This window comes from Scardinius erythrophthalmus (genome assembly GCF_964197995.2).
Source record: "Scardinius erythrophthalmus genome assembly, chromosome: 1".
Classification (NCBI taxonomy): domain Eukaryota; kingdom Metazoa; phylum Chordata; class Actinopteri; order Cypriniformes; family Leuciscidae; genus Scardinius; species Scardinius erythrophthalmus.
The window spans coordinates 58,449,770-58,464,529 of NC_138221.1; the positions used below are offsets into that span (position 1 = coordinate 58,449,770).

At 40.4% G+C, this 14,760-nt stretch overlaps 1 protein-coding gene across 1 annotated transcript; it reads right to left on the reverse strand.

The window, feature by feature from the left end:
- Positions 1-611: 611 nt before the first annotated feature.
- Positions 612-14,422, reverse strand: samd1a (sterile alpha motif domain containing 1a). Its single transcript, XM_081380565.1, has 7 exons — positions 13,850-14,422; positions 9,138-9,396; positions 8,066-8,175; positions 7,921-7,978; positions 4,017-4,092; positions 3,256-3,370; positions 612-1,199 (listed from the first exon to the last, which is right to left on the reverse strand). Exons 1-7 carry the CDS (start codon positions 14,189-14,191, stop codon positions 1,047-1,049), a joined length of 1,113 nt encoding a protein of 370 aa, XP_081236691.1. The 5' UTR covers positions 14,192-14,422; the 3' UTR covers positions 612-1,046.
- Positions 14,423-14,760: the final 338 nt, after the last annotated feature.

The window sequence follows — 14,760 nt, forward strand, 5'->3', positions numbered from 1 at the left end:
CAACCACACGGCAAACGCTAATTCCTTTTCATATACTGTCTTTCTATATAACAGTTCTATCTAATAACTTATTAGACAGGACTGTTAGACAGATCATAAACTAATGAGCACGGAGAATGCGAGCACTGTGAGCTCAGGCTGTGGCGCTCTCAACGCCGTCAAATTAAAAGTAACAACAACAAGCGCGGCTTCATCACTTCCTAATGGTTCCTACTGGTGCTGCGAATGCAAACAGGAAAATGTTCCTAAGGGAACCATTAGTTCTCGGGCACCACCCTGGTGAACTAAGTTTCTAGAATTACCAGGTGCAAAAGCCCCAATAGTGTCGGCCCAGACCCGGCCCACATCTGGTACTGTATTCAACGCGCACCAGATGTGGGCCGGATCTGGGCCGACACTATGTTGCTGTCTTGTCGGATACAATTTGTATCCTCCACAATTGAGCACATACGCTATTTTTATTAGAATTGATGCATATATTTGCATTTCCATCCAGCGAGTTTTTATGCAATATCCCGAAATTCCCATTAAAATAAGTGGCTGGAAACATAGCTAGTAACTCGCTCCATGTCTCTTCTTGGCAGGTGCGATGATGCATAACAGAAAAGATTGATGCCACAAGTGCAGTTTCAGATTCTGAAACTGGAATTTATTTCCTAACTTTGCATGTCCATTTAAAGACTGCTGTAAAACATCGCACATTTAATTGGACAAGAACAAATGTTTATACAATATTGCTACACTGAAACTTATATCTGACAATAAACACTGGTGTATGAAAAGCTCCACCATAGAAAAAAATAACACTTCTACTAAGATGAATGGTCCCATCAGCCCTGTGAGGGACGGACAGACGGACGCCGACAGGACAGAACAGATGAACAGACGGCAGGGCTGAATCATGCGGCATGTCCTCACCAGGAAGAAGAAACGATCGGCTGAGGAGGATTGTGCAAATCAAGTCTTAAAGAGTTAAAGTTTCCCCTCATTTCATGGCCTGCACTCTGAACCAGGAGCATATCAGTCTGTTTGGCTGAAAACCAGCACTATGAGAAGAGGCGGCTGTCCTCCTGAAACTGGCTTCTCTGCAGTACCTTCACATGATTCTCATAGATTTTGAGAGCGGGGCCGAGTCTGATCGACAGACCAGTCAACACGTCACTGCGCTGCATCAGCAGTAAGGACTTCCCATCTATTTCCTGTTGGAAGATACAAAGGTTACTGGAGATCCGCGGCACCGATCCAAGACATTTAACTTCTGGATATAAAAAGAGATGGTGTACACTAGCGTTCAAAGGTTTTTTTTGTAAAAAAAAAAGAAATTTCAAAAACACATTTACAGAAACCAAGGATTAAAGGTGGGCTAGGGTTGCCTTGCTTTTTGCATTATTATTGGGCAGCGAATGCAAGGGCGCTTGTTTATTGGCAGGGGGATTATAAAACAGAAATTTCTATTGACACTCCCCCCTGGGTAGCCATTGAAAAAAATGGTGTTAAAAATAGTTCACTTCCAGCACTTCTCTTTTCCAACCCTGTATTACCCACATCTGTTAAGGTGGATAATTTCATTGTTTCAAACTGTTTGAAAATATGGCGCCAAATTAAAAAGGTATGCAGGTTACCTGACACTGCTATTTTTGCCCCAGTATATCGAAATCATGCATTTACCCCCTCTCTATCAGATGCAACATTCAACATATGGAGGCTGAATGGTATTGTTACTTTGGAGGATTTATATATTAACAAATATTTTGCTTCTTTTTCGCAATTAAAAGATAAATTTTCACTACCCACAACACACTTTTTTCGACACTTACAGATTAGGAATTATGTGCGCCATGCAGTGCCTAATTTTGAATCTCTGCCTGAGGAAAGGAGGATTTATAGACTGCTGTTGGGCTCCCCTGATTCCAAACATTTGATTTCAGATTTTGTTTCTGTGTTTTCTGAAGAAATGAGTTATTCTACACGCTCTTTAAAAAATGCTTGGGAGGAGGAATTGGGTATACAGATTGGAGCTGAAGAGTGGGAGGAGAGCCTTAGCAGGGTCCGGTCTTGTTCTATTAATTCCAGACATCAGTTAATTCAATATAAGGTGATGCATAGATTGCACTATTCAAAATCGAAATTACATAGAATTTTTCCCACTGTTTCTCCTACATGTGACCGGTGTAAATCTGCAGAGGGCACTCTTACCCATCTCTTTTGGACATGCCCGAAGCTTTACGAGTTTTGGTGTAGCATTTTTAAGTGGTTCTCTGACATGTATGGTTTTGTGTTTAACCCTGATCCAGAGATTGCATTATTTGGATATTCTGTTTCTTTGTCAGTCCATACTGTCTCCGTACAAAGCACTATTATTTATGGAATGATTATTGCTAAAAGCATCATTCTGAGACTCTGGAAATTGGATACTGTTCCTCAGTTTAAGACCTGGTTGGCTTGCCTCACTGGAGTGCTCCATATGGAGAGAGTGCGGTATGGTGTTATTGGTAACCTTGATAAATTTTACAATATATGGCAACCATTTCTGGATCATCTTGCCCAACTTAACGCTAAATCTGACCAGTAATGTAGGACATTGTATGCTGTCTGTTCTGCCCTCTACTGAATTCTTGCTTGTTTTCTTACTGAAACGATATACGCCCTGATTGCCTTATTATTATTTTTTTATTATTTATTTATTTTTTATTTATCATTATATATATTGTCATTATTAATAGTGGATGATATTAATAATTATACATGTTGTTTCTGCTAATATCATCATTCATTGAGTTGTAGACATCTTAATGTATTTTGTTTTCTTTTTTGTAAAATGTAAAATCTTAATAAAAATACTTTAATAAAAAAAAGAAATTAATACTTTTAATCAGCAAGGACACATTAAAATGATCAAAAGTGAGAGTAAAGACATTTATAATGTTTCTATTTCAAATCAAATATTTTAGAGCTAGAAACTATTACAATTTTTATGAATTTTTATTAATTTCCTGGTCTGGAAATAGCAATTTAAAAACGTCCTAATTTTTGTTTTTCCAAGGCCATTGCAAGTCTAAAATGAGCATAAATTAAAGCAACGCCTTGTGCATTTTTCTGGCATTTATAGTAATATGAATTAGGGGGAAAATGTACTTAATCATGAAAACTGCATCTTTTGCACTGTAAAATTAAGACCTTTTTTCTTCCTTTAGATTTTGGGTTAAATATAACAAGCACATGTTCTTGACCGGTTTGTTTGACTACAGCACTAACCTGCGTCCTGAAAGCCAGTGCCTGCTCAGGGAAACCCACGGACGTGAAGTAACGGGCCACATCGGCCACGCTCCAAAGCAAAGGGTCCTGCACAACTTCTTCCTTCACCGCATCACTGAGAATGGACAAAAACAGCTTAAAAACCTCAAAGTTCATGAGCAATACAGAGTAGGCTTCTCCATATCACAACAACAATATATTAACCAATGGTGTGAGTTTGAGGTGGTACTACCCAACCAATGGCACGTCCTAAAATACATTCTAAGAACGTTTCGATAAAGTTATGGAAACGCTATTTCTGAATGTTCTCAAAACGTCCAGTTTTTAAATGTAAAAAAAAAAAAATAATTGGTGTGTGTTTATGTGAAGATTAGCAAAAAAGAGTTCGCGAACGTTCCATTTGATGATTTAACAAACATCATAGGAATGTTACTTTTTGAATGTTTTGAAACAAGTAGTAATGCTTTAAAAAAACAAACAAAGAAAAAACGATTGAAATGTTTCAGAAAAAAAAAAGTTCCATTAAGACGTTCTGAGATCATTATTAAAGACCAGGTAACTGGAAGAAAGTTTTTTCATAACTTTGAATTAGCCAATGTTCTGAGAATGTTCCCTGTTAGCTGGGATGATGAAGTGTTTGAAAACATTTACTATTTGTCCAATTGTGCTTGATGCCACAGAAATGACACACTAGAACTTTAAGTGTCAAGATTTCAGTGTTTATTGCCAAAGATACAAAGAAAATGTTAACTTTCACTCACTTTTCATAATTCATCTCTCCATTGTTGATCGTTTCTTCCTCTGTCGTGCTCTTGGGCTCCTTATTGCACATTTCACCTGTGAAAGCACAATTTTGAAAAAAATATATGTACAATGAGTTGATATATGTACAATGATTCTGTGCTGGTTCAGAAATTAATGGGGACTTGGGGGCCATTTCAGTGATAGTGATAGTGATTTCAAATTCAAGAGAGGGTGCAAAAAATGCCCCTGCACAAATAAACTAAACCTATCATGACTGTCGCGATTGAAGTGACATGTGAACATGATTGAATAGTGTTGATTGTGGCCATACATTTAGATTTTGTATTTTGATTAGATTTTTTTGCAGCATTTGAGCATTACAATCAAAAAATAAATGTAATTACATTACAAATACAAATGCTCACTAACTCACTTTATTCCTAGTGTGAATAAACGTTTGTTTTTCATGCTACTAAAAAACAACCAATAAAAAACAAACCAAAAAATTCTTTCAACCAAGACTTCAAATGCAGTCTTGATTTTCTAATGCAGAAAAACTAAGTCATAAACAGTATTTTTTTTTTTTGGTCTGTGCAGTCTACAGGAATATGACACGCTGTTTCCCTAAACACACATTTTTTTCTGTATTATATTAATTGACAATAATTATCATTATTACAATATCAAGAGCAATAAATTGACAGTAATCTTTTGTAATAAAACTTCAGCCCTACCCTGTAATGTTATTTTATTTTATTTTATAATGTAGTTTATTCTTCATGTTGGCTATTCATTATGCATTTGTATTGTAAATACATGTATACCACCTCTGAGCAGCATTAATTCATATTCATATGCAGCTTCCGTTCCACCTTTGAAATTAAATTATGGCTTTTGTTGATGTTGATCAATTTTATTGGCAACAGTCTATTATTCTAATTAGTGTATTGTGAATTATTGTGTGTATTGTTGAAGTAATTGGTTAAATGTAAGTATTTGACATAAACAAGTTACACATAAAAAAGACAACACAGATACATAAGGTAAACATAATAATTACCATTACAAAGTTTAAAAAAATAAAATAAATAAAAAAGCCTCTGGTAATCACTTACAGGGGCAAATATTGGCCCTTAAAGGTGCAGTAAGTGATTTATGAGCTGTTGATATTTGAAATTTGAACACACCCCTCCCTTCATTGCTCCGCCCCAAAAATGCATGAACACACCTCTTTAGTCTCTTATCCAGGGTTCGAATTATGATTTCATCTTTGTGGGGGTCTCTTAAAAAAAAAGAAAAAAAAAAAAAGTAGCCTATGAGCAGGGGCGGTGTAGCTTAATAATGTAATATAAAAATTAGGGCTGTCAATCGATTAAAAATTTTAATCGCGATTAATCGCATGATTGTCATGAGTTAACTCGCGATTAATCGCATTTAATCGCACATTTTTTATTTGTGCTAAATATACCTTAAATTCATACTTTTCAAGTTTGTAATACTCTAATCAACGTGGGCATGGATAAATATAGATGCTTTATGCAAATGTATGTTTATTATTGAAACCATAGTCAATATAGCATGAAGACGAGACATGTTTCAAAGGTCATAGATGTTTTTCAAAGAACTTGTTCATGTCTATTAGACACATGTAGAAAGAACAAAGAAATACCAGGTTCCCATTACTTCTCTTTCTTTGCACTGAGCAATTTACTAACACAAAAATGTTTAGATTTTTGCATGACAGGGCAAAATGTACATTTAGCATTTATTATTACATTGTAGTTTGTCTCTCTCTGTGCCCATTTTGATGAAGCTAAATTATCAATAAATTCTCAATAAAACGTATATTTTACTGTTTCTGTTGTCAAACAACGGAATGAATTTGAAATGGTGACTGAAACGCGACCAAATAAACATAACCAGCTCTCCCTTCCAAGACGTTAATCTGCACAAAAATTCTGATAATCGAGCCGTCGTCTGGTGAAATCAAATACACATAAGCTAAAGACAATATCTGTGCTCTGATTTCGGCTATATTTGTAAAATTAGAGAAGCAACATAATATCTGTGTTTAACTGAATTAAAGCGCTGCTCCTCCGAGTGAGACGCAGAGAGAGAGAGAGAGAGAGAGAGAGAGAGAGAGAGAGAGAGAGAGGCGCGCGCGCGTGCTGAGAGAGCAGTAGCCTACCGGCGGTACCGGTATATTCTCAGAAACTAAATAAGGTTTGGGCGCTTTGTTGAAGGGAAAAAAAAATCGCTAAAGGGGTCTGCAATGTCGCTAAGTTGCCAACACTGTGTATCTCCATTTCTCCAACTAGGGGTTGGGTCACGGGTCAAACAGAAAATACGCGCTGCGTTAATCGTCCGTTAAAAAAATTAGTGCCGTTAATATGATTTTGCGTTAACGCGTTATTAACGCGCTAACTTTGACAGCCCTAATAAAAATATAAAAATTTGTAAATATAATACAAATTTAATAAAATAAAAAAAGCGTTGGTAACACAATTCAATTTAAATAGTACATTTGGTTTAATTTGTCTTTAAATTCGGATACATGCGTGTACTTAAGTGGTCTAGTGGTAGAACTTTCGCCAAGCGTGTCAGAGGTTCTGGGTTCGAATCCGTACTCGTATAGGTTTTTTTTTCTTTTCTTTTTATCAAATCCGATTATGTTTATCAGTGGTTGTATATCAGGCAGAGACACATTTATGTGCATTTTGTTTTGTAATTTCACTGGAACGAATAGAGAGTCTCCACAACGGATTGAAGCGCGCGTCCGAGTGAAGAATGCGCGAGCCACAAACAAACACAGTATCCGCGCCACTGATCGCAGCGGCAACGAGCACTTTGATCACTTGATTTAAGCATAAGGATGTATTGTAGTGTGATGACGATCCGAGATCCCGTGAGATCCATGTGTTTGGCATCTTGTCCTATCTTTTAAGTCATGCTACAGTAGTCTGAAAGAAAAAGTGCTTTATTTGTAATTTAAAATAATGGTGCTGATGATTTTTAGAGACCCCCACAGGTATATGATTTTACTGCTTTCATGGGAGCTCATCCTCTCTCTATGGGAGCTCAGCTCCCACTGGCTCCCACGTAATTCGAACCATGCTCTTATCTAATATTAACATGGGTCCTAAAGCTCTTTCCTGATCATAACCCTTCTTTTTCTAGTGATATTCCTCTGAGCTTTTCTCTTTTGTAATGTCTCTTAGCCATCACTCATTCTAGTCTTTCTTCAAATCTCCCTCTTGCTCACTCTCTCTCCTCCCCCATCATGAGTGGACACGCCCCTTAGTGCTGATTGGCTCACTCTCTCTCCTCACCCATCATGAGTGACATGCCCCCTCCTGCTGTTTGGCTCACTCTCTCTCCTCCCCCATCATGAGTGGACACACCCCCTCCTGCTGACTGGCTCACTCTGTCTCCTCCCCATCATGAGTGACATGCCCCCTCCTGCTGTTTGGCTCACTCTCTCTCCTCCCCCATCATGAGTGGACACACCCCCTCCTGCTGACTGGCTCACTCTCTCTCCTCCCCATCATGAGTGACACGCCCCCTCCTGCTGACTGGCTCACTCTCTCTCCTCCCCATCATGAGTGACACACCCCTTCCTATTGTTTGGCACACTATCTCTCCTCCCCATCATGAGTGGACACGCCCCCTACTGCTGATTAGCTCACTCCTCCCCCATCATGAGTGGACACGCCCCCTACTGCTGATTGGCTTACTCTCTCCTCCCCCATCATGAGTGGACACGCCCCATACTGCTGATTGGCTACAAGTGTGTTGTGCTTCTTGGTCCTATCCACTTTCAACAGTGTTTTTACAGAAATTGCTTACTGCACCTTTAATGGAAAACTTAATTTCTGACCCTGATACGCTATGGAAGTTAAGGAGCACAGGCACAATCCTCACCCTCCTCAGCATGATCAGAGACAGCGTGAGGCCCTCCGTCTGCCATCACCGCCTCGTCCTGAAGACAGACACGCACAATATGAGACAGAGACGCAGAGGAACATGACAGATGTGCTGTGACTGGAAGCAGGACGGATGTGCTCACCGGCGTGACTGGATCAGGGGTGGCCACGCTCTCCTCCAACCTCGGCTCCTCCTCGGCTTTAAGAGCGGAGAGACAGATGGCCGCTGGCTCCTGCAAGGACTCCACGGACCCTGTGGGCCACAATGACAAATACAGTCAGCTGAAATCTCTTCATGTAGAAACTTTACGCCGTCAAAATGTGAGATTGAATGTTTGTCTCTTTGGACTTTTACTTCAAATTTTCTTCAAAGTTTTAAAACAAAAGCTGCTGCTCTCCGTATGTTTTTCCGTCATCTCAGATCGTGTTCATGTGTAAATTGCACAAGCTTATTTCATCTATTAGTTCAAAAGATCTGAAAAAGCCCATAGATTTACTGACACATAGACCCTCCCCTAGAAGAAATCAGGACAAAAGTGGTTGAAAGTGGACAAAAGAGACAGATTAAAACAGGAATGTGTTTCTCTCGTCTATTTGTGATTCAATCGACCAAAAAGCATCTTAATACAAGCTGTAAGCAGGGCCTCAAACAATTGTATAAATGTAGTTTACCGACTAACATACGGCTAGTAGGATAAGGCAAGGCCAGCTTTAACTGAGGCTGCCAGGAAAACCATAACGTTAAAGTCACCATGAAATCAAAATGGACAATTCTGTTTTTGTTTTTATGTAATATTGCAGTGTTTATTGTAAATTATTCATCTGTGAACATCATTATTTTTTAAATTAATATCCTCATAATATCTAATCAGAATAACTTCCCCTCCTCTTGCAGCGTCATCTCTTCTCTGATGATGATGTGTTTACTGGTGTGAGGGTGGAGCAACCTGTCACTCACATCAGATCAACCAATAGCAAACCACAACTGTCTAATCAATTACTGATGGACAAAACCAAGCCCCGCCCCACATTTTTTCTTGTTCGAGAAGTCGTTTCATTTGGATATACATCGCAATAGGAAACAAAAGAAAATCCAATTCATGCAGACTTCATCATGTTAATTTGCAGTATAGTTTCAAAAGATTGATTCTGAATTTTAACAGATGTATGTGAATTAGCGTCTCAGTTTGGGGTTTTATCTTGAGAAGTACGTACCCGTGTCCTGCTGGGCTGCTGGCTGTATGTGCTCGGGCAGAGTGTAAGCGCTGTCGGTGTCCTGCCTCAGAGCATCATGGGTAGGAGAGTTCTTTGAGGAAGTGGGTGAAGGAACAGGCAGACTGGTGTTACTGCTGGTGACGGGACTCATGCTGATGCCCGAGTCAGCAGTGCTCTGAGCGCACATGGCGTCCAGACTGCTCTCATCGCCCTCCTCATCCATACTGCTGTCCATTCCTGCCGTCATCGACATCTCGTCCTAAAAACATTGCAGAATTTTATTTTACTTGATCAGTTACACGTAGCCTGGGAAAACCCAGACAACTTCCGGCAAATTTAGATTTGCTCTGCAAGTAGTCTGGCAAAGAGCTCATTCAAGCCCATTTCCATGGCCTCGAAATCGCGGCACCAATCAGAAACGTTGAGGCGGGCTTTACAAGATGACGATCGCTCTGAATGGTTTTAGGTCTAGCCTATCCAATTGCGCCCAGAGGCATTTGAGCGACGTCCGTTGGTGAAGCCACCAACTTTTAAATGCATTATTATATTAAAATTGCAAACACATGAGGACAGTCTCCATGAAAGACCCACTGGCAGATGAACGTGCTACTACATTTCTCTCTGAAATGGTAGGAAATTAAATTAGATTTAATAGAGGATTTTAACTGTGACAAGATGATTGACAGGGCAGTTTACGTGACAGGATGCACGCGACAGATCCGTCCGATAAAGATGATGAAGTAGTCTGTCCCAAAGCTTGCCTACTTTTTTGCTACACATTCAAAAGTAAATACATTTTCTTCACAAAAAGAGTACATACTTTTATGGCGTAGTGTAACTTTGGGACACAGCATATGGCTTTACACGATGCCGATCGCTCTGATTGGTTTTAGGAGTTTTAGGTCTATCCAATTGCGCCCAGAGGCATTTGAGCGACGTCCGTTGGTGACGCCCCTTTGGAAATGAGTTATTAAAGGAGCTTTGCCAGACCATAACTCAGTTACTACTGAGAATGGTCTGGTTTTAACCAGGCTAAGTTACACGGCCACAGTCTGCCAACAATCCAGTGCAACATGAGGCTTCAACAGAACGGTTTCAATCTGAAACTGTGTTTTCAACAGTTTGCATAACTTTATATATATATATATATATATAGTAAATACACTAGCATTTTTTCAAGACGAAAAATATGAAGCAGCACAACTGTTTTTTCAACACTGATAATAATAATGTTTCTTGAGCATCAAATCAGCATATGTTTACAGGGGTTTTCAAGGTGTGGAGTAGGGCTGGGCGATATGACGATCGATAAGAGATTTTTCTGTATAGTTTATCTGTATGTAAATACATCCATGCAGCGTAGGACTGCTTAAACACAATAGAGCAGCAAAGAAACATGGATGAATGAGAAGAGCGAGCGGGACATGCTTGATGATGAGTTATTAAAAGAACAATAAACCTCGACTGAGAACAGAATTCGGTACTGACAAGCGGCTTTCTGTGGCGCACATGCGAAGTGCACGAGTGCTGAATTCAGTTCACTTTCGCTGCTTGTTGCTCTTGAACGGTCAAATAAACACATTTATGTGTCAAAATGTCGGTCTTGGCGAGTATTCACGTAAACACAGTCAGTTATGTCTAAAGGGAAAATAAACAGTTGGGTCAAATAGATTCTAAATAATTATCATTATAATGGTCTTTATATCATTATATTAATCTACATTACATGGTTCAAGTGACCCAATTCAGATTTTTTCCTCCCATGTGGCACAGATATGACCAGGGCAGGGCTTGACATTAACATCCTTCAGCCCGCCAAATGTGGGTGTATTTCAGCAGTGTAACGCAGTCATTCCTACTAGCCACTTTGGCGGGTTAAATTTTATATATAATATACATTTTTCAATTGTAGTCTTTTAAAAAGGAATCTGAAATAATAAACTAAGTGCACTGTAGTGTGGTAAAAAAAAATAAAAATTCATACAGTACTGAAAAATCTGAAACACTTCCAATACTCATTTTCCACAGAATAGATACACGATACCAGCAGCGCTTTCTCTCCCTCTCATCTCTACGACAGCGAGTTACACACAAACCCTCTCCTCACTCACTCGCTTCATTTGCTCCAGATGAATATTGTTGCTGTTACAGGGCTTGAAGATTGGCATGAGATTGCACATACTGCGCATAATTTTAGTCATTCCAGCAGATTTTGTGCTCACATCAAAGGTGCGGCACATTAAGAAGCCTCTCAGTACTAAATTGAGTTTAAAATTGAACTTTTTCGCTGCTTATTGCGCTTAAAAAGTCAAATACACACAAAATAATGACAAAATGCCAGTCTTGGCGAGTATTCACGTAAACACATTCGGTTATGTTTTAAGTGAATGTAAACAGTTGAGAAAGAAAACCAACGGTTGTGAACGATGTCAACTCAGTTGGAGACCAACCGTGATCACATGACTCTTTTCAATGGCGCAATGGTGGACGAAGGCTCAACCCAATGTTTTGCTGACCAAATGCTGGTATTATTGTAATTTTGTCTTCGTCCAATGCAAATCAAGCTGCTTTACTTTCTTTTTGGCCTAAGCTCTTCCAGTTCAGTACGTCTACCTGGGGTTGTTTCGCCAAGTTCATAGTGTAAATGCATATCGGATATATGGGTCACTTTTAAAAGAAGATGTAAGCTGGTCGTCAAAATAATTAGATATAGTCAACAAATCTGAATTGGGCATCAAGACCTGCAGTGTAAATGCAGCCATATAGGCCTACCTGCTGCTGTGTGTCGTTAATGTTAATCAAAAAACAAAAAGAAAATCATTCACTGCTTTTCATTGACCATCTTTCAGTTTTATTAAGAATATATGTATAATTCATAGAGTGCAGTTCATACTATGCTGTTTAATTGGGGGGATTTACCATTTCAGTTGTTTTAGTTTCATTAATTCTTTTGTGTTTTATAATTGTGTAATTTATTTTTTGAAACGCCTATAATAAACCATTTAATGGCAGTCTCCCATTATGTCAACTTAACCCATATAATGTGCCAACATGCCCTGCTAAGGGGTCAGTGAACCATCCTGGGCAATAACACTGGAATGTTCAATAGCCCAGAAATATTTTCACTAAAAATCATAAGCAGCCACAGGCAGGAGGAATGAAGAAAACATCTATTAGCATTCATTCAGTGGCTTTAAACAGGACGGCATGCTGATTAGCAATACTAGAATTACCTGCATTTTAGATTTGAACGAATATATTTCGACTATTGCACTTTGTGATTGATTATGCTCAAACCGTCCCACTGCAAAACTGCATTACCGTCGAATCGAGCTTCAGTGGTGTCTGAAGGCCGCGCGCACTGTTTATTCAGACAGAAATTCCTCGTCGCCCGTCTTCTCCTACACTTTGAACCCCAGTTTTGGCGATGATTGGCGCTATGATATTAGGAACGTTACTACCAGAGCTGTAAACATAGCGAAATAACTTAGTTATACAGTATGAGGAACATTACAGAGTGGGATTGCTGAACGGAGGCGCGCTGAACTCGCGAGTCGCGGTTATCTCCGGCGGCAGACAGCGCGCGCCCAGGCTCTCAGAGTGAAACGGGGCGGGCTCATGAATATTAAGTAGCATAACCTTCTCCAACAGCACATGAGAACGAAGCGAGCGGGCTCATGAATATTAAGTTACGTAACGTTCGAATGAAGCGAGCGGGCTCATGAATATTAAGTTACGTAACGTTCTCTAGCCCCATAGAATGAAGCGAGCGGGCTCATGAATATTAAGTTACGTAACGTTCTCTAGCCCCATAGAACGAAGCGAGAGGGCTCATGAATATTAAGTGAGCGTGCAGTTCTTCAGCGGCCTGACTGAGAACAGAGAAGCGTGGCGAGTTTATGTATATTAATTAGGAACTTCACGCAGCCTAATTAATATTCATAAACCCGCCCCGCTTCGCTCCGAGGCGCGCTGCCTGTCTGAGAGAAGCGCGTCCCAAAGCAAGCCAATGTTAAACGTGGCTATAGCCGACATTTTCCTCCTTTAAAACACATCCAAAAACTAACGTTCCCCGTAGTGCACGTGATAAATAAGTAGCGCAAGTTCACGAGCCGCAATGACGACTTGGTTCGCACTTCGCGTGCACGGACATAAAGGATCCTCTAGATCAGCCCGTGCAATGACTTGCGCTTTAATGATCCCTATAAATTCTCGTATTTACTTTGTCACTCACGACCCGTACAAGTGGACAAATGCGGTCTCCCGGTAGTAAATCATCGTTATTGCAAGTGCCTCCAGTGTCGCTCCTAGTGCGAAATGCGTCAGTCGGCTGGTCAGTGATGTTTTGGTGACTTTCCCCGGCTAGTTTGGATCAACGGACAAGGATTTTATCGCTAAAGTTGAGTTACGGGACTGTCTGCGCTCGAACAAAAACTCGCTCCGAAAGATCTCGACCTCGCAGATTCAGATCAAGCGCTTCCATTGTTGGCGATTTTCCGACGCTCATGAAGGTTCGTGCCGCTCCCCGTCTGCGCCAGTCCGCGCGCGCGTGTGTGTGTTTGTGCGTGCGTGCGTGCACTTGCTTTCATGTTTCATGCGCCAGAACAGTTAAACTAGTGATAAAGCACCGATGCTTGCCATTGCGCGTGTGGTTTTTGTCGGAGCGCAGCCGCTCTCTTCAGTGCGCCAGCGCTCGGTTAAGGTTTACTTACTTCCATATCCTCCATGTGATCCTCATCCACGGGACCCAGAGCGCTGTCGCCGGCGCTCCAGTCCGCGAGAGAAGGCTGTTTCACCGCACACTTGCTCTGCTCGGTTTTTCTCCTGCCTCTTAGCACCTTTGCCGCGTTGCGATAGGACACCGAGCCTTTATAGTTGACTTTCAGCACCGTTTGCTCCTCTATCAGTTTCTCTAGTTCTGAACGGGTTCGGTCCCAGTCCGAGCCGTATCGTCTTTTAACCATTCTGCAAATTCTGTCCAGGTCCGGTCGCGCTTTCCTCGACCGCAGCGAGTCTATGGAGCCCAGGATCCATTCTCGGTACGGCTTAGACATTATTCCTAATGGGCTTCAAGCTTGATAGAGTGGATGAAGTGCGTCAGTGTTGCCTTCGACGTGACGCTCGCAGTCTTTCGAGTCGCGGCGCGAGCGCGCTGGAGAAAAAGAAAAAAAACGGAAACATACTGTACGCGTGCGTTGATCACATTGAGCGCTTAAGGTGGAATGCGCGAGATGCGCGTCCCGCCACTAGGAGATTTAAGGAGGCTTTGTTCTGTTCTGTTGTTCTACGTGCAGCTTAAAGTTCTGTTTTGGAATGCGACTAGCATGTAGCATGTTTTAAAAAATAATAATACGCGAAGTCCGCATTATTCGAAGGTAAAAACCCGTTTTATTTTTACATTCCTTGTCATTCCTTGTTTAATTAAGCCAGTTATCTCAGCAATAAAGTAAAAAAAACGTTGGAATTTTAAATGTTATTCAGTAAAAAATCTGTTAACGTTTGGCAATCCAATAAAGCAAATAGCTACGTAAAAAAGTTAGCAAAACAAGGCATTTTGCAACCATAAACATTTCAAACAGTTTTCAGATGCCTCATGTTTTAAAGTCACCAAAATCAAAATGGA

Coding starts and splice junctions, on each gene's coding strand:
- samd1a (XM_081380565.1), bottom strand. CDS start 14,191: ATGTCTAAGCCGTACCGAGAATGGATCCTGGGCTCCATAGACTCGCTG. Junction 9,397..13,849: donor ATCACATGGAGGATATGGAA/GTAAGTAAACCT, acceptor CAATGTTTTTAG/GACGAGATGTCGATGACGGC. Junction 7,979..8,065: donor CCCCTGATCCAGTCACGCCG/GTGAGCACATCC, acceptor GTCTGTCTTCAG/GACGAGGCGGTGATGGCAGA.